The 23,441-nt window shown below is 48.5% G+C and overlaps 2 protein-coding genes across 3 annotated transcripts; one reads left to right on the top strand and one right to left on the bottom strand.

Annotated features, from left to right (window-relative positions):
- Window positions 1-402: 402 nt before the first annotated feature.
- On the bottom strand, window positions 403-14,601 carry DNAJB11 (DnaJ heat shock protein family (Hsp40) member B11). Its single transcript, XM_065845023.2, has 10 exons — window positions 14,443-14,601; window positions 14,158-14,314; window positions 10,885-10,982; window positions 9,844-9,976; window positions 8,837-8,979; window positions 8,215-8,297; window positions 7,022-7,079; window positions 6,348-6,459; window positions 5,873-6,032; window positions 403-1,328 (listed from the first exon to the last, which is right to left on the bottom strand). Exons 1-10 carry the CDS (start codon window positions 14,508-14,510, stop codon window positions 1,264-1,266), a joined length of 1,077 nt encoding a protein of 358 aa, XP_065701095.1. The 5' UTR covers window positions 14,511-14,601; the 3' UTR covers window positions 403-1,263.
- A 119-nt stretch (window positions 14,602-14,720) lies between these two features.
- TBCCD1 (TBCC domain containing 1) lies at window positions 14,721-23,223 on the top strand. Of its 2 annotated transcripts, none has more exons than XM_071812366.1 (7): window positions 14,721-14,795; window positions 15,307-15,456; window positions 16,965-17,331; window positions 18,001-18,187; window positions 18,746-19,243; window positions 22,043-22,207; window positions 22,758-23,223. In XM_071812366.1, exons 1-6 carry the CDS (start codon window positions 14,763-14,765, stop codon window positions 22,170-22,172), a joined length of 1,365 nt encoding a protein of 454 aa, XP_071668467.1. In that variant the 5' UTR covers window positions 14,721-14,762; the 3' UTR covers window positions 22,173-22,207; window positions 22,758-23,223. The 2 variants fall into 2 exon arrangements, with proteins under 2 accessions (XP_071668467.1, XP_065701213.1); XM_065845141.2 differs by lacking the exon at window positions 14,721-14,795 and adding an exon at window positions 14,830-15,222.
- Window positions 23,224-23,441: the final 218 nt, after the last annotated feature.

Genomic DNA, 23,441 nt, shown 5'->3' on the forward strand with positions numbered 1-23,441 from the left:
GTTGTTCCTGCCCAGATTCAAGACTCTGCACTTGCCTTTGTTCTATTTCATTAAATTTTTCCCCGCCCAGCTCTCCAGCCTGTCCAGGTCTCTGATGGCAGCACAGCTTCCAGTGTCAGCCACTCCTCCATCAGCAAACCTGCTGACAGTCACTCTATTCCCTCATCCAAGTCACTGATGAATATATTGAATAATACCGGCCCCAGTACTGACCCCTGAGGCACTGCACTGGATCCAGGCCTCAGCTGGACTCTGCCCATTGACCATGACTCTCTGCTGGAAGGAGCAGCTCTTGTTTCACCCCTTGCAGCAGCTCAGAGCTCAGATCCCTGAAGGGACCATTCCTCGTGTGTCCATCTCGCAGCTCTCCCAGGGTAAATGCTCCCCAAACACATAACCCAGTTGTTTTTGCCATTCCAACTCAAAACTTTATTTCTGTGCTGTTATCGTCACCCGTCCTCACAGAGGACAGAGTGCAGGAGGTAAGTGGACTCTTCTAGACAAGCTCTTGGTTACATTTGGGGGCAACAAGGAGCCAAGGCCATGAGGAACCGTTCCCATTATTTTCCAAAAATCCCACCACGAAAGCCTGAGGAGTCTTCGCTAAATTCTTGTGAGTTGAAATTTAGAACCGAGCATTAATTTTTGGGACAAGAGGACTACTTGGTAGTTAAGAGAGTGCACAGGAGCCTTAAGAGACTCTTCTCCTCTGTTTTCCCAACCATACGTGGGGTCCAACACAATCCACGCCAGTCCATTCCCAACAGCGACCGCCCCAGAAACGCAGACTCCGAATCAACCCCACGCTCTGGACTTGGAGGGGAACGGAAGGAAAGGCTGGGATTAACAAAAAAACCCACCAAAACCAACAGGAACTCAGAAAAGACTGACACAAAGGACATAAAAAGCGGGAGAAGCTATGAAAATATGTTAGGATGGTCAAGAAAAGTCACATCAAATCTTTAAAAACCAGAGATTCCAATCTGTGTGGAATTTAAAACTCCTTTCCCCACCTTTTTTTTTTTTCCTCAAGGAGTCTCTTTGTTGTTCCAGGATATGGAACATGATAGGCAGCACCAGTTGTGTCCTGAAAAGGGTAGTACTTCCAACTCTTTTGAGCACTTCCACCATTTACAAAGAAAATAAAACTTATATAGACCTCAACAATTGCCCCACCCTCCCTGTTTTCCGTTCTACGGTGGGCAGGAGAAAAAGACTTGCAAACACATCTGACTTTTCACGTAAGTCCCGTTTTGCCACAGGTCAATAGCCCTGCAAGCCGTTGTACACCTTCTGCACCGATCCTTGCTTCAACAACTGTTTGAGACCTGCGAGAGAAAGGAAAGCGTTAGCGGAGAAGGGCTCTGAGTTTGTGGTACTCCGAGAGCATCGTGGAAAAGAGGAAAACGAAAGGAAAAATGACTCAAACCCAGTGGTGCGACAGCTTCGCTCCTGCTTCTTCAGCACCTCATCTGGGTGTTCCTGCTCCGGCGGGGGGATTGCACTGGATGAGCTTTCCAGGTCCCTCCCGCTCTGCCAGGGGAGATTGAGGTTGGATCTGGGGAACAATTTCTTCCCCAAAGGGCTGTGGAGCATTGGAACAGGCTGCCCAGGGCAGTGCTGGAGTCACCATCCCTGGAGGGTTGGACAGACGGACATGAGGTTCTCAGGACATGGGGCAGTGCCAGGTATGGGTTGTGGTTGCACTCAATCTTAAGGGTCTCTTCCAAACAAAATGATGCTATATGGCCACAAAGCACTTAGGGTATAAGACGTAGAGGGGAACAACCCTTCTCCTGATGCTACCCAACACTCTTTACCTTTGACAGTAGATCGATTTTCAAAAGTCTTGCCTCCAAGAAAGTGGAAACAGGAGCTAGGAAACAGCTTGTGATCCCATCCCAGCACAGGCAACACAGAGAGAGGCTGAGCCCAGGAAACCGTTCAGCTCAGACAGATGGCCGGCAACGAAACAAAGCGCCTGCAAACCTGCCAAGTGCTACAGCCCAACCTAATCTGGTTCCCTACAACACATTCCTACAAGGAGTAATGACACCAAGGTTACTGATGCTGTCCTGGTGCTTTCCTATACTTTTCAGGAGTATTTCCAGGGTCTAATTCACACAGCTCATCTCCCCAGCAGCCCAAGAGAATTCTGCTCATACAACGGGGAGAAAGCAACATTTGAGTCCTTTGGACTTTCCAGCTCCAGAAACCCATAATTAGAGAGCAGAGGTGTTCACACCGGTGCGAGGTGCTTGTGGACACTCCTGTCCACTAAAAGCAATCCCTGAAGGCAAGTAAGAGAAGCAAACTTATTTGTGTTTAAGTATCTTACTGAAGCTTGAAAATCTTCAGTTTTTTCACGAAGAAGTCCAGATGACTTTACAAACACCACCTTCCCCAGCTCTCTAAGCCCATTCAGAAAACATTTCAAAGAACCGGCTGCCCTGAGGTCCTGTGGGTATCAAATTCTTACCAGAGCAGGATAAGAGTGAGTCAGCCCTTCAAAATGTAATATTATTAATAACAGCTCACCTCCCAGGGTTAGCACTGCCACGGAAGGGCTGGCAAAGGGCTTCGCTGCTGCTTAAAGGGCGAATCCGCACAAAGCGGAGGAAACAGGTTGGTAAGAAGGGATGTATCACACTGTTTTTTCAGAGATAATTGGAGGGGACTCCCTCGTTGAAGTCAGCGTGGTCACACACCGGACACAGGGTCCCTCGGGGCACAGCAGCTCAGACCAGCCTGACAAAGGGCTCTCAGGACCCAAAACAGAAAGAAACACTCTCATTTTGGTTGGAAAACACCCTCAAGATCGAGTCCAGCCACAACCCACCCCTGGCACTGCTCCATGTCCTGAGAACCTCATGTCCGTCTGTCCAACCCTCCAGGGATGGTGACTCCAGCACTGCCCTGGGCAGCCTGTTCCAATGCCCCACAGCCCTTTGGGGAAGAAATTGTTCCCCACATCCAACCTCAACCTCCCCTGGTGCAACTTGAGGCCATTTCCTCTGCTCCTGGCGCTTGCTACTTGGGAGCAAACCCTAGGAAATACCACAGCGGTTGTTAACTTTAAGTTAACACAGGTAGGGAGAGGGAAGATCAGTAATTAAATCAACCAATCTATTGTATATAAAATCCCCCAAGCTTCCAGGAAATCCAGCTAAAAGAGAGCATGTCTCCCTGCAAACCTTGTCCTGCTTGTCTATCCTTAAATCATTCTGGCTACAAATGTCCTTTAAAACCACCGATTTGATGCATAAGTTACAGTAGCCTCGTTAAAATACTGGAAAACTGTCCTGGAGGTCATAACTGGAACCGAGACGGCTCTGCCAGGCAAAAGCTATTGATGCCTCTTGCTTGCTGCCCAGAGAATTCTGAAGAAGAGAATCTCCTGAAGAGAATCCAGAGAAATCACTTCCCCACCAGCCAAAGGAAGCTCCAAGTCACTTCCCGGCTGACAAGGACAAGGATTTGGCTCCTGCATGTGCAGTTCTTTGAAAGGAAGGACATAGCTGGAGAAAGGTGAGCTCCAGGAACCCTGAAAAATGCAGGATTCGCACCATTCCCGTACCTCGTTTCCTGCTAGCGAGCTCTAGGCAGTTGCTTGCTGGCCTGAAGGACACACTCATTAGCGCACAGGATATTTCTGGTGCTCCATCAGGAATTCCAGGCAGGATTCCTGATATTTGGCGCTACTGCAGCCTCAGGCATTTTTTACTAGAGCAAACATCAAGATTTGTCTAACGCTACCAACAGATGAGAGATTACAACCCAGCCTGGACACTTCGCTGCCTCTCTGAGCACCCCGGAGTTAAAGCATCGGATCCAAAGCTCCAAAAAAGCGGCAATAAACACATGGCAACAGAGATGAACAGGGAATATGTCAAAGAGAAAGTCACCTCTGATCAACAGGCAATAAATTCCACCATGTCACACTGGCAGGAAAACAAGCATATTATTTCCCTGACTCTAAAGCTTCAGCTGACCAGAGCGGTGCCCTCGGAGTCAGAGGATCTTCTGACTGCCCCAGGAGCTGCACATATGGTGGGGAGATAAGAAATTAGGACCACCGCCAACAATAAGAAAAAAGGGATGTTTTGAATTGTGAAGCTTGCAGCCTTCCTTTGAATGAGTACGCTGAGCTGCTCCTGCACAATGTAGACAGACCTATTCCCTCCTAAAAACTCCTTGAATAACTGGATGTTCGGAGGTTTTCTCACACACAGTTGACTGCCCACCCTGACACCGTCCCCTGGGACGTGGGGAATTGCGTCAGGAGGGGGTGAAAGACCCAAAGGCCCTGTGTCTGAACACACTCACGCCAGTACTATCACCTGTTTCTGGGAGATGTGTAAAGGTGTGCAAGTGATTTTGAGACACTCAGTTTTCTGTCGTGCTCTTTGCCCAGTGGATTCACAAACCATCAAGAGCAACAGCTGGAAAAACCTCACACCTGTTTGAAAGGTGCTGTCAACTTATGAAGCTTCAAGGAGGGCAGCAGAGCCTGGAATGGGACTTCACGCTGATGACATCGCTGGGCACAACACATTTGCGACCAGGAGGAAAAGCAACAGGGGCCAAAACAAAAACCAGGTTTACTCCAAGCACAGCCCAGAGGCACAGAACATCGCTCAGCGCTGGACAACTGAGCTCTGAGCATTACTACAGTGTCACCAACACAGCAGAGAGTGTCACGGGGCTGAGAAAAGCTCACCCAGGGCTTGGCTTCCCTCTGCAAGCACCAAGAGTCCAGGAAAGCTGCGCGTTTGCCTCATTCTACCAGGACAGCTGCCAGAATCCACCTTTGGAAGAAGAAAGTTCAACAGCCCCGATGAGCAGGAAGACGTTTTGGGGAAGTGAACTTTCCAAAAAGCTGCACTGGTATGTGCCAGGAAATTTCTTTGCCCCATAGCAGAGGATGTGGCCCTTGATGCCTCCTCTGGTGCCTTGTGCAGAGCAGCAGAACCCGCTGCAGAGGCTGCTGAAACAAAGAGGAATTTCCACCTACAAGTACAGCACAGATCCTCCTCTTAATTTTAGGATTTCTGTGCAGTTCATCAAGTTTTAATTGATTGCTGAAGCTGAAAGGCAGATCTCTCCTACCACACATCCGCATTGTGCCCTTCTCCCAAGTAGCAAGTGATAGGATGAGAGGAAACGGCCTCAGGTTGCGCCAGGGGAGGTTGAGGTTGGATGTGGGGAACAATTTCTTCCCCAAAGGGCTGTGGGGCATTGGAACAGGCTGCCCAGGGCAGTGCTGGAGTCACCATCCCTGGAGGGTTGGACAGACGGACATGAGGTTCTCAGGACATGGGGCAGTGCCAGGGGTGGGTTATGGTTGGACTCAATCTTAAGGGTCTCTTCCAAACAAAATGATGCTATATGGCCACAAAGCACTTAGGGTAGAAGATGTAGAGGTGAACAACCCTTCTGATGCTGCCCAACACTCTTCACCCTTCATGGATTTTCAAAAGTCTTGCCTCCAAGAAAGTGGAAACAGGAGCTAGGAAACAGCTTGTGATCCCATCCCAGCACAGGCAGCGCAGAGAGAGGCTGAACCCAGGAAACCGTTCAGCTCAGACAGATGGCCGGCAACGAAACAAAGCGCCTGCAAACCTGCCAAGTGCTACAGCCCAACCTAATCTGGTTCCCTACAACACCAACAGCCAACCTCGCTCGCTTCAAAGGGAAACGGAAGTTAATCTCAGGGCATCGGCCAACTGTGTTATGTTGCAGAAAGGGCACGGGGGAAGCAGAGCTCCTCCTGAGCACAACAGGCTGCTGGTTCCGTCGTGCCAATTTCTTATCAGCTCTGGTGAGAGGTCTGTGCAGCCCCACTGCTGCAACGGAGCTTTAAAACACCCACCTTCCCGCTGGTCGTTTGTCAGCTGCTCTTTGGGGAACTCCACATCAAACGTTATTATTAGGGAGCCTTTGATATTATTGTTATCGAAATTTGGAAGACCTTCTCCTTTCTTCCACAGTTTGGCCCCTGGTTTCGTGATTTTATCCCGAGCAACGTGAACCTAGAGGCAAGAGAAATTTCCCATGTTACTAGTGTTGTGTGTGTGCGCCCAATACCCCTTCCAACCCACTGAAAAGCTTCAACTGATGTAATTCTTTGCCAAAATCAGTGATATTCAATGGGCCCAAGCAATAATATTGTCAGGACACATGAGAACTAACACAAATCACTGCTGTGGCAGCTTTGTACCCACACTGTGCACCCCTTGTTCTGAGCCTGCTTTGGATCCATGGAACTGGTCTGGAAGTCTCTAGCAGAACCCTCAGCACAAGAGACCTGCGGTTAAATTTGGTTTACACACAACCCCTTGCCTCACCTTGTGCCCATCCAAGTGGGCGATATCCATTTCAAAGCCTGTAAGTGCCTCGACCAGCGAGATCGTCACATTTGTATACAAGTCATCTCCTCTTCTTTCAAAGACTGGGTGCCTGAGGAAATAAGAGACATTGGAATTTTTCTCCTTTCCCATAGGGAAATAGGTCCTTTAGCTTCCTCCCCTCTATTTTTGAGCTTGGAGAATTCACAAATTGGAGAGGAAGTGAAGAATGAATGATATTTAACTTCATTTTCCTGTGTGAGATATGTACTACTAATAACCTTTCTATTTCTAGGGCCATGAGTGGTGAGGCGTGTCAAGAAGTTGTGACTCACACAGCTTCTTTAGTAGTGTGTTTCCTTACAAAAGGGAGATAGTATGTTGATGGAAAAAGGAGATATTTCATGTGATTCACACAGGAGCTCCTTCTGCATGCCAGAATTCAAGCCAAACACAATAAAAGCGGAATTATCGCAGCATCTTCAGAGTGCTGAATCCAGCTACTGCAGCAACATCAGGGTTGAACATCCTGCACAGTCCTGAGTATCAGACTCGTGGCTGCACCAAAGTTGCTGAAGGATAAAGCTACGTGGGAAACACTGGCCAGAAAGTTGCTTGCAAGCTTCCTTCCCAGTAAAACCAGAAAGAAGAGTCTAACTGGGCCAGTTACTTACTTAAGAACTTTTATTCGGAAGCGCAAATCACCTGGCTCCCCATCCACGTGGGGTTCACCTGTGGAAGAGAAAGAAAAGCTCTGTTTAGAGGAGATAGTTGGCAACAACTGAAGAAACAAGCATCATATTGAACACAAGAAAGATTTGCAGCTCACATGCTAAAGGAAAAAAAACAAGTTGATCTTCACATGACTAAAACCTGCCTTACACATACCTGTTACAAAAGAACCTAGGTCTTGGAGTATTTCCTCACTGAGCTCATATCTCTCTGCTGCTCTAAAAGACTTGCCTGCATGTTAATGATGTCCTTTCCATGTTGAAGGACTTGATCTCCTCGGGCAGAGGGGATTCCCTCACATACTCAAGCCTGGAATAGACGTTCCTACTCAAGAGTTATCTAAACCATCACATTTAGAGCTTTTTTCTGTGTGTGCCCTGAGTACCAGCAAAGGGAGTGGAACTTGGAGCATCATCCAGATTAGCAAAGAATCACAGAACAGTTTGGAGTGAAGGGACCTTCAAAGGTCACCCACTGCCACCCCTGCCATGAGCAGGGACATCTTCACCAGCTCAGGTTGCTCAGAGCCCCGTCCAGCCTGGCCTGGGATGTCTCCAGGGATGCTTCATCCACCACCTCTCTGGCCAACCTGGGCCAGGCTCTCACCACCCTCAGGGACAACAATTCCTTCCTCATGCCCAGCCTGAATCTCCCTCCTTTAGTTTAAAACCATCAACCCTTGTCCTATCACAACAGGCCCTGCTGAAAAGTCTGTCCTCATCTTTCTTATTGGCCCCTTTTAAGTGCAGAAAGGCCACACTAAGGTCTCCCCGGAGCTTCTCTTCTCCAGCTGAACACCCCAGCTCTCTCAGCCTGTCCTCCCAGCAGAGCTGTTCCAGCCTTGGATCATTCCTGGGGCTCCTCTGGCCCCTCTCCAGCAGGTCCATGTGTGTCCTGTGCTGAGGACCCCAGAGCTGCAGGGGGTCTCAGCAGAGCAGAGGGGCAGATTCCCCTCCCTCAACCTCCGGAATTTCCAAAGCCTGCAGAGGACACAGCACTTAAAACCACCCATGCTGACAGGTGACAGGTGACCCAAAGCAGGGCTTGGGCACTTTCACTGCTATAAAAACCAGCCTTGCATGATTGAAAAGGAGCAAATCCAAGATGAGCAGCTGCGCAGAGCCCACACACGTACCTTCCCCAATGAAAGGATACTCCATCCCATCCCTCACGCCGGGCTCGATCTCCACCTCCAGCGTCCGCTCCTCATTCACCAGCCTGTGAAGGGGAAGAGCAAGCGAGCACTAAGATCTCAAAAGAAGGTGCACACACTGATTTACATCAATGGGGTAACGAGAACACCCTCACAAGTTAACACCTACTCTCTTCTTGCTCACATCTAAATCTGGAGGGCAAGCGCTGCCTTTCTTCTGCTGATACTCATCTAGTAGAGAAGGAGAAAGCTAAGCTCCTAAATGCACATCCAGCATCAGATGTGCAACTGCACCACAGTATTCCATGTCCAGCTGTTCCCAGCTGGGAACTCTAAGCTTTCCTGATTTTCCTTGTTCACAGTGGTAGTTCCACAACTGAATAGAGTTGTTCAAGGAATAAGAGGCTGAAAGAGCAAATTGGGAGGCTCTACAACTAACAAAGCTGGCCATCTGTAAGAATAAAGTCCAGCTCCTTAGAAGTATGAAGCTTGCTTTAAGTTCTTCCAAATTCCCCAGATCTTACTGGGAGTACAGGCACTTTCCTCCATCTAGTGGCAGGTTTAGAATAAACATCCACAGAGCAGTAAAGAGCGTAAAACTCACTTGACGTTGGGACATTCGTCACAAACGACTTCTTGAGTCATCTGGAAGCGTCCCGGACCCAACTGGGTGGTCCTCATCTCCTGCCGGCAATTGCATTTCCGCTTGCCAGGCGCCTGTCTCGCCACCGGCTTGTTCCTGACAACCTGCAGGGAAGAGGACGAGGTCAACACCAGCACTCCGGGGTCTCCCCAATGCTCTGGATTTCTCAAACAACCTGAACATCATTTGGTTTTGCGTGTGCTGCCCCCACAGTAGCTCCAAACAGCCCCACCAAAACATTCTGATATTCTTCAACTTGTTGATCACACATTACATACCAGAAAAACTCTTTCCAACACCACTATCGGCATTTCATTTCTTTTTCCCGGACCTTCCTAGATAGGAAAGGTAACACTTAAGATGAAACACCTCACACTTTGGTTATGATGGTCTCCTTGTCCCACACGACAGGCAAAATTATCTGGAGTTCCCCCATTACCACAATAAAAACTCAATCAACACAAATTCTAACACGCAGAACAGCAGGGATTGTCAGCACCAGAAATGTAGCTTGTTTAAATAAAAAAGTATGTAATCCAGAAATTTACAGTGACACGTTTGGCCATATCAAGAGGCTCCAAAAAATCCTCAACAAGAATTGCAAAGTGAATTTGAGGCTTATGAACGGGCGCTCAATTATCGCTGAGTTCTAGAGAGAAAAGAATTACACCCTTTTCAACTGGGCTACTGCAATAAAAAAAGCTATAGGTGGCCACTGACAATAAATAAGCTATTGTCACAAGAAGCATCTTTTTATAGAGAAATTGCCACATAGCACAGGTGAATAAATGTATTGCTTTGTGTTATTTGCTAGGAAGAAACAGTCTCCACTGCCACTGCGAGGTATTGAGGAAACAAACCTCTATTTTTGTTCCGTTCTTTGGGAGAAGATATCGTTCTGAGCATGGCCAGGCATCTCAAACCTGAGGACACACTGGGGACAGAGGCAGGCAAGAGGTCCAACTTACTTCTACGAAGTTTCCTGAATACACCTCCTCCAGCGTAACCTCCAGGTCCACGATGATGTCGCTCCCTCGGGGAATGTTCCTGTCTTGTTGGCGAGGGTTCCCTCCAAACATGAACCCAAAGTCCCCAAAGAAGCTGGAGTAAAGCACATCAATTAGTTTAGGAAGGAATTTTGATTAAATAAGGTTTTGCTGAAAAAAGACAGCTAAGGCAGCAGCAACGTGCTGCTTGGCAAATCCTTCTAGACCCCGACAAAGCAGCACAAAAGCACCGCAGTAAATCCAGATCCCTCATTTTGCTCCTCGAGGACACATGCTAAATGCCTTCAAACAAAGCGGTCACTTTGGAAGAGTTTTCTGTACTAAAAAACCCGAGTTTTGGAGCAGGACTTGAATGCTGACACCTCAAAATCTGCCCACGGTCTAAGGGAAGTCGTCTCCGTGCTGCACTGCGGCTCAGCTACCAGCACAAGGTGCAAACTCTGAGTAACACTTCATCCAGTCAATACTAACAGGTCATTTTTCAGTAGTTTGAGGACAAGGCAGATGAAAAAAATCACCCTAGCAAGTCTGCGTATTTTTCCTCAGAACAGATCAGAAGATTCTGCAAGTTCTCACCCAGAAGGACAACAGGAGATGAGCAACTTCAGGAATTGTTAGTAAATTTGCGCCTAGCAGAACCAAAGGAGCCTTAAACAAACAGAAGATCAGTTTCTGTCTGAGCCATGTGCAAACGCTTTCAAGTTTTAACGATCCAAAATCTACAGTTGCTCTGAAATGCAGTGTAAGTTGCTAAAGCATTACTGAGCAAAAGTGACTCCCAAAGTGTACACATGATGTGTGACAACACGTTAAACATCAATTACACACCAGAGAACGCAAGTTCCTACATGTTTAATGCAGCTGCAGCACCTCTGAACTTGTTTCTTGATCAGTGACTCCTGCCTGGGTAAAAGCCCTTAACGTTGATTTTTGCCAGCATCAAACATCATAAAATTAAAATTTCAACTGTAAGAAAGCCCTAAAGTGGCAAAAGCTCCTTACTGGGAGAAGATGTCTCCATGGGAGCTCTGGTGTCCGTCCTTCAGTCCCTCCTCGCCATACGCATCGTACTGCTTCCGCTTCTCCTCGTCCGACAGCACCTGGCACAGGGAACAAGCAGATGGGACCTTAGTTTATTTAAACATTAGTTTATTGAAGCAGCAGAAGCAACACAAAATATTTACAATATTGAGTTTATCTTAAGGATTAAAAAAGAATCTGAAGGAATAATTCAAATTGGTTCCTACAAAGATGGACGTGCTGAAAACCCATATAATACCACCCTCGCTTCTCAGTTTGTTCTTCACACACACAGAACGTATATTTCTCTGGCTCCTATTTCGCAACAATTAGCAAGGACGGTAAGTTTGCTAGGAAGCTGAACCTACCCAGTATGGTAACTCTGCACCAGTTTGTCTGCTGGGCCTCATTCCTAAGGGCAGCAAAAGTTACTTGTAACTTCAGCACTGAGGCAGAATAACACAACCCAACACACAGGGCTTTCAAGACTGTAAAGCTTTGGGTTTAATTCCTAAGTTTTGATCTTTGTGCTTTCCTCCCCCAGAGATCCTGAAGTTTCCCATCACATTTTGTCTTCCTTCCCCTTCCTCTCCCATTGATACTGTTTGGAAAGGTTAAAATTGCCAGGTTAGCTTTCAGGAGGCTAGAGAGGAGCGGAAAAGCAACTAAACAGGTGAAGAAGATGGCTAAACAATAAAAAATAGCTTCAAATTGTAAAGATTACAAGTTCTAGCAACAGGGAAAAAAAAACAACAGTGACTTTACTCGCTCCATCAAGTAGGTAAGAGCTCAATTCTTCCTTCGTCCTTTCAGGTTTTGCATTAAAAAGCACATTTCCTAAAACTAGGATAAGCTTTTCATTTCGTGATCTGCTGGTGTCAGAGCAAAATTCTTCCGGCAGAGTCCTCCACAATCCTGGTGATATTACGAGCATTACAACTAAGAAGATAAAATATTTGCTTTTCCCTTCATTTTCCTTCTTCCTGCAGCCTGTTGGAGATCACAACTCCAGGACATGATGTAGAGTATTTTGAGGAGAGTTCTCGTTTCTTTTACATGAGGTTGCCTTGAAAGTAAAGCTACCACAGCTTAGGAAAAACACCCTGGAAACTCTATCCCCAAACCACCCTGAGATTATTGATTGTACGTAGTGGAGTCTCAGTTCCCTCTCATGGGACTTGTCTCCTTTTGGTATTTGGACCAGGGTGGAAAGTCCTTTGGTTGTTAAAATGAAGACAGAGTCATTTAATTAACCTACTTTCCCCACAATCTATTTGAAGGCTCTCCTATAGATGTACATCAATACTGGATTTTATTATTCTGATGCATCTCCCCCAGCAAAACACACATGAATGAAGAATTTAAAGGGAAGTTTCTTAGTTTAATTTTCATCAGCACCTGAGAAGAGCTCATTGCATGTGTTAACACAGAACTCCACACTATGTTGAACAAGGATGCTGTTGTGCAGCAATAATACCCTGGTTAGGGTGACGCAGATTGTGCATAAAATTAATATTTGGCTATTCCTGCCACCACAATCCCTGCTGATTGGATTTTACAACCACTTTCTCTCCAATATTTTTAATAGAAAAAGTACTCTCAGCTGTTGAGACTTAAACTGGAGCTTGAGGAATAGGGAGAGAAACACCCCCCATGCTTTAAATACTGTCAAATATGACAATCCCAACTCACAGAAATGACACCACAGCTTTGAAGTACATCACATGCATCAATCTTTAGATGCTGCAAACGACAGCTGGCAAATACTTTTTTCCACAAAAAGAAATTCTTTACCTCCATCAATTTCCCTGTCAGAGTTCAGCCAGATAAGTCTGAACTAAAAAGAAGTCCCGGCTCTGATATAAAAATAAAGTGAATACAGGTTTTTTTTTTCCTGACCAAAGAGGAAAGCATTCAAGCTGTTTCTCTCACTTCCTCATTTATTTTATATTTGCATATCTGAGGAGCGTCAGGGATGGAAACACGAGCCAGGCTACAGCTGTGGACTGAGAACACAGACCCTTCCCTTCGGAAGCTCGACTCCTTCAAAGGGACTCTATAAGTGATTGAATATCATGCACTGGGCTATTAGTGTCAAGTATCACTTCTATGCTACTATTTTATTATGGAAACAACAGACAGCCTCTTGCATTTGTGATTAACCTTTATTTTTCCCATCTTAATGCCTTCTAAGAGGCAAACCAACCTTTCCCCTCCTATCAGCTCAGACTTACCGCCAGGTCCTATACATGCCAATACTTAGAGCTGATGCAACTCTATTTCTTCCCCAAAGAACTATTAATAACTCATAAATAACTTCAACTTGTTGCCTTCACTTTCTCCAGGCTAAGTGAACTAAGGCCTCTTTTTGACCGCTGACAGAAAGAGCTCTCGTATCAGCCTGGCAGTCTCCTTTGTTTTTTATTTAGTAGAATGTCTGAAATCCAATACAGGGGAAGGAGGGATTGCAGCTGCACCTTATAGAAAAGTCTTTATATTTCCTAGAAGCTCTCCTTTCTCCTTTCCCGGAGTAAAGCCTCATGAGACAACTCATTGGGCAGGCTCAGCTTCATGTTGACAAAATGTTTTACCGTGAACTCCATCCACCCTCTGCAGTCTGGATGGGTTGGGAGGACTTGGGGCTCTCTGATCTCTGGGTTCCTTCCGACAGGCTCATAACTTCACTCTTCTCCTTCCCCTGAATGTTATAGGGTGAAGCCTCATGGAACAAGTTGTTGGCCAAACTCAGCTTTGTGTTTCCAGCATGTTTTACCATGAACCCCATCCACCCTCCGTGGTCTGGGAAGACTTGAGACTCTCCAGTTCCTTACAACAGGGTCACGACTTCACTCCTCGCCTTCCCCTGGATGTTATAAAGCGAAGCCTCATGGAATGTGTCATTGGTCAAGCTCAGCTTCATGCTTGCAGCACATTTTACTGTAAGCCCTGTCTACATTCCACAACCTGGGAAGGGTTGGGAGGTCTGAGGCTCCCCAAATTCCTTCCAACAGGGCCACGACTTCAGCCCTCACCTTCCCCTTAACACTACATAGTGAAGCCTCATGAAACAAGTCATTGGCCAAGCTCAGCTTCATGCCCACAGCACGTTTTACCGTGAACCGTGTCCACCCTCCATGGCCTGGGAAGGGCTGAGAGGACTTAGGGCTCCCCAAATTCCTTCCAGCGGGGTCACGACTTCACCCTTCCTCACAGCCCCCCGCAGGTGGGGGGGAATCCCGCCGCCCCCGGCCTCACCTCATAGGCCGCCCCCAGGTCCTGGAACTTCTCCTGCGCCCGTGGGTCGTCGGGGTTCCTGTCGGGATGGAGCTGTAGCGCCAGTTTGCGATAGGCCTTCTTGATGTCCTTGATGGAGGCACCGCGGGACACCCCCAGGATCTTGTAGAAGTCCCTCCTGAGGAGGGAGAAGAAAGAGAGGGGAGGGCAGCGGGGCCCTGTCAGCGCCGAGCCCGGAGTGCGGGCCCAGGCCCGGCGCTGAGGGAGGGAACACGCAGGCCCGGCGGCGCGGCCCGGCGCACTCACCCGGCGGCGGCCTCCTGGCAGAGGCAGAGCAGCAGGAGGCAGAGGCGGCCGAGCCAGCCAGGGGCCATGGCGGGGCTGAGGGAAGCGGCGGCTCCGGGCGGGTTCGCGGCGCCGCAACCACCCCGCCCGGCCCGGCCACCATCAGACGCGAAACAGGGCCCGGCCAGCGCCGCCGGCCAATGGGAAAGCGGCGCGGCCCCGCGCGCCGCGGGCCGCCGGCCTATCATCTGCGCACACTTCACCACCGGCTCGACGCCGCCAGCCAATTGCCTGTCGGGGCGTCGGTTTGAGACAGCTGGCCAGTCGCGGTTCGGTCCGTCATGCCGCTCTCCATCCTATCGCCGCGCGGGAGGGTGAGTCCTCCAAGCGGGAGGGAAGGGCCGTCTCGTTGGTCGGCGCCTGGGCGGGCACCGGAAGCGGGCGGCGGTCGCCATGGAGGCGGCAGTGGCGGCGGCGCCGGTGCGGTTGTGGGTGCGGACGGAGCCGTTCTTGCTGGGGGCCCTGCCGGCCCCGCCGCCCGCCCGCCTCGCCCCGCACTACCTGCGGAAAGTGGCGGCGTACGCCCGGGCGCGAGCAGGCGAGGGCTGCTTCCCGCGGCTGACCTGGCCCTGCTGGCGGCACATCGCCTGTGGGAAGCTGCAGCTGGGCCGCGGCCTGGCCTGGCTCTACTTCGAGCTCTTCCACAGCCTGCTCCGGCGGGACCCGCCCGCCAGACTCGAGTGGGCTGAGGCCGAGGCGGCGTGTGGCAGCGCCGAGGAGCTGGAGCGGGAGCGGAGCAAGGCAGGAGCTTGGGCGGGGGTCGGTTTGGGGGTGCCTGGCCTGGCCTGGCCCGGCCTAACGCTTGTTTTGTCCCCTCTTGGCCAGCTCTCCGTGGACACTCTGCAGTTCCTGCTGTTCCTGTACGTGCAGCAGGTTCACAAGGTGTCTCTGCGGAGGTCTCTGATTGGGGAGGAATGGCCCAGCCCCAGGACTAAGTCTCCCAGCCTGACTGGAAAATCTACCGGGGAGAATAAGGTATTTGTGGCTGTTGGATTCTTTCTTGAGTGGGGAACGGCAAAGTGCTGCCCTGGGGTGGGTTGGAAAGGGGCTGGTTTGTTCCTGTGTAACTGCCTGCAGTACAAACTGAGCTGGAATCACATTTGAGACACTTCACTTGATAGTAAATGAAATTAAGTTTACAGAATCCCAGAATGTCAGGGACTGGAAGGGCCCTGGAAAGCTCATCCAGTGCAATCCTCCCATGGAGCAGGAACACCCAGCTGAGGTTCCACAGGAAGGTGTCCAGGCGGGTTTGAATGTCTGCAGAGAAGGAGACTCCACAACCTCCCTGGGCAGCCTGGGCCAGGCTCTGCCACCCTCACCGGGAACAAATTTCTTCTCATCTTTAAGTGGAACCTCCTGTGTTCCAGTTTGCACCCATTGCCCCTTGTCCTATCGCTGGTTGTCAGTTGAAGTGTTCTGTCTAAAAGGCATCCACAGGAATTCCCCAGGGTCCAAAAGCTACCTGTGAAAGTTCTTTTAGGGCATGGACAATTCTCTTTGTAAGAAGAAGCTGCCCCTGTCGTTTTTCTATTGGTTTTCTTACTCTGGCAGCTGCTTTCCTGTGATCTGCTATAGGATCCCAGGATGGTCCCTCCATTAAGTTATATTTCAGAAAGAGAGGTTGTTTGGTCAGCTGTACATCAACCATGTCAAAAATGCTACTGTTTCCTTTAAAAATACTACCCAGTATTTTGAAAGAAGAGAAGCGAGTTGGATGTATCAGGGGCAGCTCTCTGTATTTTAGAGTAAGGCTGCAAAGCTGTGAGTTTCTGTCATGATGGCGATGTTGTGAGCTGCATGAATTAGCGAAATGCAGCTTGGGACATGATGAAATAGTTAAAAATAGGGACTGAGTAACTTTATACTGATTGAAGAAATGAAAATAGAAATGAGAGGAACTGGTACAGGTTGGCTGTGGAGCGTCCAGCATTATTTAAAAGCTGATGTTAAGGTCTGCCATAATTCTAGCCTTTTCTTTTTAATGGTGTGGAACCCTTTTAAATGTGAACTAATGATTCCCTCAGAGGTTGTTTGGTTTATTGGTCTGCTCGCCTGGGAAGAAATGACCCTCTGCTTTTCCCTGCAGCGCCTCGGCAGGCGGTACTTAATCATCTCTGAAGGTCTCGAACAGACACAGCCATTTTTCCAGTCGAGCAATTGTGAGACCTTGACTGTCAGTTATTGATTTGTTTGCAGGAATTTGTGTGAGAAGGGTTGCTGGCGAGTCTGTTTCTGCTTTCTAGAATGAAATATTTAGTACTTGGAGCTAGAATAAAATGTTTTCTCTTTTTTGAGGGGAAGTTGCTGATGAATCCAGTTCCCTTTCTGTGTTTCAGAAGCAGTGAGCAGGTGACAGCACCATGTTTTACTCACTTTCCCTCTTTTAGACAGAGTGTAAGCAACAATGCGTTGTATAATGTCAGTGCATCTTGTCAGCTCAGTGAGAACTCACTTCCTTCTGTGTTTTTCTGCCTGCTAAGAACTGGAATGATCAGGAGCACCGCGCCTTCATGCAGAATCACCTCTCAGATCTGCTGGAGCTGCTGCTGGAGCCGGAGCAGCTCGCGGCCTCGTCCCCTTCCACCCGTAGCAGTGTGGTGTCCTACGAAGCTGTCTGCGCCCTCGGCTTTCTCATCGAAGGGACAGTGACCAAGTCCAGGATGGTCCATCCCTTGCACGAGCTCGCGCTGTGGCCGCCCTGCCAGGCACAGAACGGCTACTTGAAGGTCTCCAAAACCTTCGTGTTCCCCAAGCTGGAGAGCTGGCTGCGGGCTTGCCTGACCACAAACCCTTTTGGGATGAGCGCCTGCCTCAAGTCTGGGAAGAAACTTGCGTGGGCACAGCAAGGTAGCTTGATTTTCAGAAATAATTTTCCAACCTTGGCTTCCCTTACTGCCCAGGATCTGGCAGGGGCCTGGGGAATTATTACCACGTTTTCCTCCTTCTGTCAGTGTAGTGGGCAGAGTGACAGCGTGGAGGCGAGTCTGCGGGACTAGAGGTACTGCGTGACGCCTGTGTGTGTTTTTCTGGTCCTTGGAGCAATTTTGTGAGCAAACAGTAATGACTTTATTTTCATAGGTTCCCTTGAGTGAGGCCAGTATTGCTGTCCTCGTTATTCAAGTAGAGCTGGACACAGAAAGTAGATAACGTGATGTGTTTGTGGCACATTGAAAACTGGTCTGGGTTTTCTTGCCTTGAATCACGTTCCCTCACTTGCAGAGAGGAAAAAAGGTCAGGTTAAAGTTTTGTTTCCTCTGACTGCACAAGTGTAGGAATGGCAGCGCGTTAGGTAGGACAGGGAGGTTGCTCAAGGGTTGTACTGTAGAGGGAGCATTTTGCTGTCTTAAAATGTGCAGTTCTTGTGAAGTGACACAATTTGATTATACTGTCCTTGAAGTTTTTGGCTGATTATTTTCATGAGGGGTGTGAACAGTGAGCTGTCAGGTCTGTGTATAGTCATGTATAGTCTTTTTATGCTTTTTAATTTTAAATGCGTTGGTGAACTTGATTTTGCAGTTGAAGGAACAACCCGGAGAGCAAAGATTGCCTGCAGTACTCGTGCGATGCCTGAGGTGCTCCCCATGGTGATCATGAGCCAGGTGTACAAGCAGACGCTGGCCAAGAGCTCGGACACTTTGGTGGGAGCTCACGTAAGAATTCATCGCTGCAACGAGTCCTTCATTTATCTCCTCTCTCCCCTCCGGTGAGTTTTTATTCTCCTGGGACACAGCTGGGTGTGTTTTCACAGAATGTCAGGGGCTGGAAGGGACCTGGAAAGCTCATTGAGTCCAATCACCCTGCCAGAGCAGGAACACCCAGCTGAGGTTCCACAGGAAGGTGTCCAGGCGGGTTTGAATGTCTGCACAGAAGGAGACTCCACAACCTCCCTGGGCAGCCTGGGCCAGGCTCTGACACCCTCACCCCAAACAAGTTTCTTCTCATCTTTCAGTGGAACCTCCTGTGTTCCAGTTTGCACCCATTGCCCCTTGTCCTGTCACTGGTTGTCACTGAGAAGAGCCTGGCTCCATCCTCCTGACACTCCCCCTTTCCATCTTGATCCCCATGAATGAGGTCACCCCTCAGTCTCCTCCAAGCTCAAGAGCCCCAGCTCCCTCAGCCTTTCTTCATAGGGGAGATGCTCCACTTCTTTAATCATCTTTGTGGCTCTTCAGTAAGTTTGTTGAAGTGCTAAGTTTGCGTTACATGAAAAAATCCTGGTTTTGCTATTTCCTGCTCACCATGTCCTTGTTTTCTTCCGCAGTTCTGTGACCATCGAGAAGTGCCGGAACAGCACGTTCGTCCTTGGCCCTGTCCAGGCCTCTGTTCATGTCCACAGCTGCGACAACGTCAAAGTCATCGTGGTTTGCCATCGTTTGTCCCTTTCCTCCACTGCTGGCTGTACTTTTCACATCCTCACGCCCACGCAGCCTCTCATCCTCTCGGGGAACCAAGCCATCAGCTTCGCCCCATTCCACACCCACTACCCAATGCTGGAAGACCACATGGCTCAGGTGGGCTTGGCCACGCTGCCCAACCACTGGGACAACCCCGTGTTGGTGTGCAAGGAGAGCGGTGACACCGACGTCTTCCGCCTCCTGCCCCCCTCGGACTTCTACACCTTTGTGATTCCTTTCGAGATGAAAGGAGACACCACGGAGACGCCGGGGGGTTTGCCTCACGCTTATCAGAAAGCACTGAGCCAGCGGGAGCAGAAGGTGCAGATCTGGCAGAAAATGGTGAAGAAGGCGGGTCTGACCAAGTAAGTGCAGCGCCCTGACGGCAACCTGGAAGCTGCCTCCCAGCTCGGCCGTACAAACAGGAGATTAATTTCATGTAGTTCAACAAAAATGCAGTAATAATGGGTTGGTTTGCATGAGCTTTGTCATGCACGCCATTTCTAGAGTTGTAGTAATTAGCGGTCCTAGGATTCTGGTCTTTGGTATGAATATAGTGAGGGGAATAATGCTCACAACTGTAACTCTGTGATATTGCGCTTTCCTGGCTTGTGAGGCTCGAGGAGACACCTGGTTAGACACGGCTGAGAGAGGACCTCACACCTCCCCTCACGCTGCTGCTGCCTCTGCTGTCTCTGTTCTGCTCCCAGTGCTGCTGTGGGTGAGATCTGGGCACGTTCCCTCAACAGCTTGACCTGTTACTGGCCTGCGGCTGATGGGTGATTGCTCTTAGCACAACCTTTACATTGCGATCGAAGCTTTAAATTACTGTCCTGTCTGTTGCTGAGGTGAGCTAAGAATGGACTTGTGAACTGAATAGATCACCTCATGGGCAGCAGCTTTTCAAGTTCTCTTTGTTAGATTGTGTGGAATCCTCTGCCCAGCTGTTTTTTGTCCTAGCTAGGCCTGTCCTAGCCTGTCTCACGTACCGATGCGCGTCTGTTTGCTTTCCCAGTACCTGCTGCAGAGTTCTGGGAAAGTTCCCCTCGCTTCATTTGTCACCATGCTTTCTTCTGCAGCCAGGCCAGGTCGGGCAAGGGTGCAAATCTCTCCTGACTTGAGTTTAACTGCTTTTATCTTTTTGTGAACCTTCAGTAACCTGAAGAACCTGGCTTCCTTTGAGAATACAGAATGGGGACAGAAACCCAGATATTCAATTGTGAAAGCTTGAAGAGATGAAAACAGGTTTTGTTCTCTAAGCTGTGGTAGAGCCATGTAGATTTTTCTTTCAGTTCTGTGCGCATTCAATGGCTTGTAATGGTGTGTAATTGGGGGCTGATAAACAGCGATCTCAGGGGGGTTTATCCCCTGGGGAATACAGAATATGAAAACCTCTTGGGTCAAACTGTCAACACTCCCCATCACACCAGAGAAAGGCTTCTGGGGCAGGATTTTGGGAGAGTGGCCAAGCAGTAATGACCCAGCAGTGGTGACAGAGGCGTAAAAACTTCTAAAACTCTGTCTTTGAGTCTTGAAAAGCAGGGGGGAGGGAAGTTGTGGCTCCAGCCCTTGTGTTACTGTCATCTGTTTTGTCTATCAACCTCATCTAAGGTGTTTCTTCACCCTCCAGCCGTGGTCCTCCCAAGGCTGCTGCTTCTCACCCCAGAGTTTTGCAAGGGCGTTTGGTCTGTCAAAAATCTTCCCGTTAAAGAAATACGAGGTAACATGGATGATGCGCTTAGATTGAACAGCAGTCACAGGAGGCCAGGGCTTGGTACTGGAGTAGATTATTTCATAAAAGGGGGAAAACTGTGCCAGGTTCAGAAGCTTGCTGAAAAAGTGGGCAGCTGACGGTGTAAAACGTCTCAGTCTCCTGCAAGGCAGGGAAACAGCGAGAGAGACAACCAGGAGGCTTAGAGCAAACACGATATCAGGCTTGTAGAAAGAAAAAAGCTGCCGTGCGTGAACTGGGAGGTGAAAGAGACGGTTAGAAATAAGAAGAATGTCTTTCAAGAAGTTGAAGTTGTCTGAATGAGGAAAGTGGGGCAAAAAAAGAATGTAAATCCTGCCAGGCTGAAAGTAAAAACCCCGTAAGACAGGCCCAGTAAGACAGCTTGAGGAACAACTTGCAAAAGCATAAAATCCTGTTTATTCATTTTCTGAGCATATCAGACAGAAAGTCTTTCGGGGTCAGCAGCAGATCAACGTATATAAAAAGCACTCGGAGAAGATAAAACCCGAAGAGAAGAAAGAAGCGCCTGCCTTTGTGTTCACATTCACTGGGGAGGAATTAAAGTTTCTCTCCTAGAACCCTGTTTTCTGGGGAATTTCTCAAATGGAAACGATAGTACAAAGAAGAGCCTTTAACTTGAGAAAAAGGGTCTGGGGACCCTGAGCCTCTGGGAAACCGAGTGGCACAAAAATGAATCTGGCTGGTTTGCTGCTTTTCCCAGTATGGGATGGGATCAGCACATCCAATTAGGAGTGGGTTCAAAGCAAAACCACTTGAAATGTGCACAGGATACTGAAAATGTTCGTGTTTTACATAGGTTCCAAATGGAATCGCATAAGCTTGTAGAAAATAACATGCAGCAGGAGTTGGTCAATACTCATGGTACCTTTGGCTTAAGAAATTCCAGAGCTGAGCTGATCCCAGAGGGCTGGAATTGGTTCTGGAGAAACTCTGTGAGCTGTGCGTCCTGTTAGTGGTGGTCTTAACCAAAACCACCCCAGAAGTTATTTACCAGTAATGAGAATTACTTGAGCAGTGTTTAGATGCACATTTTGTTTCCTGTTCTCCATCCTTTCTCTTTCAGATGCTGTCAGAACAGAGTTTAGTGTCTTTAGTGCTTAAATGCTGGTTGCAAATCTTCTTTTTCTCCCTTTTCAGTCAGTTTTTAATCTGTGCTCTGAGCCGGGTTGCTGTGCCGGTGGGATGAGGAACTTTGTGTGACTTCTCTAATTCCGACAAGTTCAGTCTTTGGGGTTCGTTGTCATCACATGTACTTGGTAAAAACCTTCTCTTCCTAGTACAGGCAGTTCAGGAACCAAGCCCAGCTCTTAGCTGATCTATTTGGAACCTCATTTTGATACCAAAGGTGAGGTTTAGAAGTATAATAATTAATGTGACCGTGACATCCCTGCCGATCTTCCTTTGGTTTCAGGGATCAGAGGAAACAGTTCCAGATGCTGGTAGAAAACAAATTCTGCGAGTGGCTTGTTCAGACGGGGAACCTTCAGCAGCTGGACAGCCTGGTCCCCCCCGACGCAGGCTCCAAGCAGGCAGCGGGGTAGCAATGCGGTCCTGGACAGTGGAAGGAAAAGAAGGGGTGAGTCAAGAACACATTTCTCTTGATTCTTCTCTCTCTAGAAGAATTTTGTGTGCACAGCCCAGGTAGAGGTGAGAGAAGCAGCAGGCTGTTCAGTGGATGTGCTCCCGAGAGCCTTGCATTTGATTTTTAGTTCTTATTTTGCACCCAAAACCTCTTTTCAGGGTGACTCTGTTCACTGTGTACTCAGCACCCCTTGTTCTCCGCAGGTGTTGTGTTTGATTTGCTGGGAACACCCGTGTGCGCCTGTGCAGAATCTGACGGCAAAACCTATTTGAACAGCTGCTCCTTGTGTATTTAAATCTGTTCTTACCTGCCTCGCTTTGTGCTTAACAGAACTGACTGAGACTTCAAGTAATTCTTACTTTGTAGTATCTTTCTCTTCCCAAGTAAATGTGGTTTAGGAGCTGTAGACAAGCGCTCGCTGTGTTTTCCTACTGTTGTGTGTTTCAAACCATTTGAAAGTTGATTTCGTTTTTTTCTTTAGTCTTTGAGTTGCTTGTCCTTTGCTTGTCTTGGGAGTAAAATGTGCTCCTCTATTTTGTTACAGAGCCCCAGGAACAGCCAGCATTACACTGAAAACAGTTGTCATTAAGATTGAACATGCTTGTCATGGACCAGCGACCGTCCGTCTGTCCACGTTGGGGTTTCTGATCACCGCTTTCCCTGTAATGACCCTGTTGGTGAGGGAGCGAGCGTGTGTCCATGAAGACGCCGTGTTGCAGATGCTGTAGCGGGGAAGCTGCCGTCGTGGTTGGCGTCCACGGGGTGCAAATATCCCACCAAGGAGCCCTTCACGGCGCGAAGCCACACACAGGGCTTTGTGGTACGAGCCGGCTGCGCTGGTTTTATAAATGTGACAAAGAAATTGTTGATTTATTTTTTTAATTAATGAATTGCAGTGGATTTTTTTATTTTATATGAGATGGCACTTAAGCAATGTGATTTTATGGAATTAGATTTATATACGTTTGCAGCGTTTTGACAAATGTCAATAAAACAGAGTTCTGGGCTAAGCCTGGTGCATGTCCTTGGGAAAGGGCTTCACCTGTGCGGCGGGTGTTAGCAGGACACGTCTTTACTGCTGAGTGAAATATGGACCAGCCAGCTGAGCAAAAACTACTAATTTAGCAACAACCATGGAGCTGGAGGTTTTCAGGCTTGATAGAAACACCATTTAATATTTCTTGTAAAGAGTATTGAATTAAACAAGTACCATTCCTGTGTGCTGGTG

This window comes from Patagioenas fasciata, chromosome 9 (assembly GCF_037038585.1).
Source record: "Patagioenas fasciata isolate bPatFas1 chromosome 9, bPatFas1.hap1, whole genome shotgun sequence".
NCBI classification, from domain to species: Eukaryota; Metazoa; Chordata; class Aves; order Columbiformes; family Columbidae; genus Patagioenas; species Patagioenas fasciata.

Bases quoted from the DNA above. Each gene is read 5' to 3' on its own strand.
- TBCCD1 (XM_065845141.2), top strand. From the start codon at position 14,875: ATGGAGGCGGCAGTGGCGGCGGCGCCGGTGCGGTTGTGGGTGCGGACG. The intron at 17,332-18,000 runs GTAGCTTGATTT...TTGATTTTGCAG, and splicing joins ACTTGCGTGGGCACAGCAAG to TTGAAGGAACAACCCGGAGA. The intron at 18,188-18,745 runs GTGAGTTTTTAT...TTTCTTCCGCAG, and splicing joins TATCTCCTCTCTCCCCTCCG to TTCTGTGACCATCGAGAAGT.
- DNAJB11 (XM_065845023.2), bottom strand. From the start codon at position 14,510: ATGGCCCCTGGCTGGCTCGGCCGCCTCTGCCTCCTGCTGCTCTGCCTC. The intron at 14,315-14,442 runs GTGAGTGCGCCG...CTCCCTCCTCAG, and splicing joins TGCCAGGAGGCCGCCGCCGG to GAGGGACTTCTACAAGATCC. The intron at 6,460-7,021 runs GTAAGTAACTGG...TTATTTCCTCAG, and splicing joins TTCCGAATAAAAGTTCTTAA to GCACCCAGTCTTTGAAAGAA.